At 43.4% G+C, this 2,500-nt stretch overlaps 1 protein-coding gene across 1 annotated transcript in view; it reads left to right on the top strand.

Annotated features, from left to right (window-relative positions):
* Nucleotides 1-2,500, top strand: part of dennd1c (DENN domain containing 1C) — a gene marked incomplete at both ends in the record, with an annotated part of 19,047 nt that overhangs the window by 2,162 nt on the left and 14,385 nt on the right. Inside the window, 4 exons of the mRNA XM_080850087.1 lie at nt 38-81; nt 473-522; nt 1,934-2,053; nt 2,457-2,500. The exon at nt 2,457-2,500 is cut by the window's right edge and continues 26 nt beyond it. Coding sequence (XP_080706213.1) covers nt 38-81; nt 473-522; nt 1,934-2,053; nt 2,457-2,500 — 258 coding nt within the window. The remainder of the gene's footprint in view (nt 1-37; nt 82-472; nt 523-1,933; nt 2,054-2,456) is intronic.

The following is a 2,500-nucleotide window of genomic DNA, read 5'->3' as shown; positions in this document are numbered from 1 at the left end:
TGTGTGTGTGTGTGTGTGTGTGTGTGTTTATTTATAGATCCTGGTTTGCTGTTTCAATTTCCAGATGACTTCAGTGATGAGGTAATGTTGTTGTATGTTGTCTGTACGTCTGTAAAAAAAACACATGCACACACACATACACACAATACATGCCATAATAACAAAAACAATTTGCATGCATACACACACACAGTCAGACACACACACACATACACACACACACACACACACACACACACACACACACACACACACACACACACACACACACACACACAGGCAGACGCACACACTCACACACACACAAACACAAAGACACACACACAGGCTGACACAGACACACACACAAGCAGACACACAGGCACACACACGCACACGCACACACAAACACACACAGGTACACACACACACACACACACACACTCTGTCTCATTCTCTCATTCTCACACTCTCTCTCGCTCCATCCCCTCAGGAGGCCCGTCTGTGCCTGCCTCGCTTCTGTTTCCCCTACGACATCGAGAGGTGAGTGAGCACAGCCGCAGCTCCCCGGAGCCCTGCTGGTCAAAGAGGGTCATTGCAGGCACAACTTTACATATTTATTAAACTTTATTACAGGCTCAAGGCCCACATGGAAGATGGAAAATACATATAATCAATAAATTACATATAAATACATACATACATACAATCATAAATATATATAAATATACAAGGAAAGAAGGGCTTAAAAAGGCACTCATGCCAGTGTTCCCAGATCTTAGATGTGTACTTGACAGAGCTGCGGCCAGGGTCTGTCATCAGATCAATTATTGCATTTGTAGAGCGGTCTAGCCGACACATAAACTTAAAAGTAAGGTTCCTCAGCAAGGCCATGAAGGTGGTGAGACCCATATTACAGAACAGCTGACTGGCTCTAGTACTCCTGGGTCTCTTCAGGAGTATCCTAAGACAGTCATTATAGGCTACTTTCAATTTGCGCAAGCGCTCCTTCTTGTAATTCACCTAGAGTGGAGCTGTATATAGAGGGGTGCAGTAGGCTCTAAACAAATGCATTTTTCAGTGGTGGTATTTTCTAACCAACATGTTAGCTTGGACATAGAGCAATCTCCTCTGTCTGAACATGTCAGCATCATCCTCCAACTTGTCTGTGATAATGTGCCCTAAGTATTTGGTACTATTGGGCACCCCCAGAGCTTGCCCAGAAAGATGAAAGGCAGGGAACTTAATATCCAGGTACTCCTTAGTTCTACAGACCATTACCACACTCTTCTTGGCATTGTATTTTACATCTAGACACTGACAGCGGGGCATTCATCATATCATTCATTCATTCATGTATTCATAGCTGGATGGATGGATGAAAAGAATGACTGAAAGAAAGGTACATCCAGCCAGTCATAATGCAAATACGGATACGTAGCATGAATGTGTAGTATTCCTTATAAAGAGTTCTGGTACTGTACATGACAGATTTATTCCTCATTTAAATTGTTGTCATGGCTATGATTCTAGTATGAACATTAGTAACTAAGTGTTTGATTGATTTAATAATTGATTGATTGAATGATTGAATGATTGAATGATTGAATGATTGACTGAATAGCTGACTGACCTACTGACTGACTTACAGATTGATTTACAGACAGAGTTACTGAATATCTGATTGATTTATTGATTGATTTGATTTTGATTAATTGACTGACAGACTGATATATTGATCGATTGATTGATTGATTTATTGATTGACTGAGTGATAGTCAGTGATTGTCTGGCTGACTGGTTGATTAAACATTGAATGCTCGACTGATCGATGAATTGACTGTCAGGGAATGTTTGATTGATAGATTGGGTGATTGACTGATTGACTGATTGGCTGATTGACTGATTGACTGATTGATTGATTGACTGATTGATTGATTGATTGATTGATCAGGGTCCGGGAGACTGTGGCTGTGCAGCACTTCACCTTTGTGCTGACTGATCTGGAGGGATGCCAGCGATTCGGCTTCTGCAGACTGACCTCTAGCTCTGAGACCTGCCTATGCATCCTCAGGTGAGTGTGTGTGTGTGTGTGTGTGTGTGTGTGTGTGTGTGTGTGTGTGTGTGTGTGTGGATGTAAAAGAGTGTGAGAGACAGACTCACCTCCAGTTCTAGTTTGCATCGTGTGTGAGTGCAGGTGTGTGTGTGTGCGTGTGCGTGTGTGTGTTTGTGTGTGTGTGTGTTTGTGTGTGTGCGCACTTGTGTATGTGTGGGTGGATGTAAAAGAGAGAGAGAGACAGACCCACCTCCAGTTCCCAGACCTCTCTTTGCATCCTCAGGTGTGTGTGTTGGGGGGGGGGGGGGGGGGGGGGGGGTTGTGCGTGTGTGTGTGTGTGTGTGTGTGTCGGGGGGGGGGATTGTGTTTATGTTTTCCTACATCTCTGTCATCTTTCTCTATCTCTGTTTCTCTCCTGTAGTTATCTCCCCTGGTTTGAGGTATTTTACAAACTTCTAAACAACC

Source organism: Sprattus sprattus, assembly GCF_963457725.1.
Source record: "Sprattus sprattus genome assembly, chromosome: 1".
Lineage (NCBI taxonomy): Eukaryota > Metazoa > Chordata > Actinopteri > Clupeiformes > Clupeidae > Sprattus > Sprattus sprattus.
The sequence above is the reverse complement of the archived record's forward strand: the minus strand, read 5'-3'. Positions and strand labels throughout refer to the sequence as shown.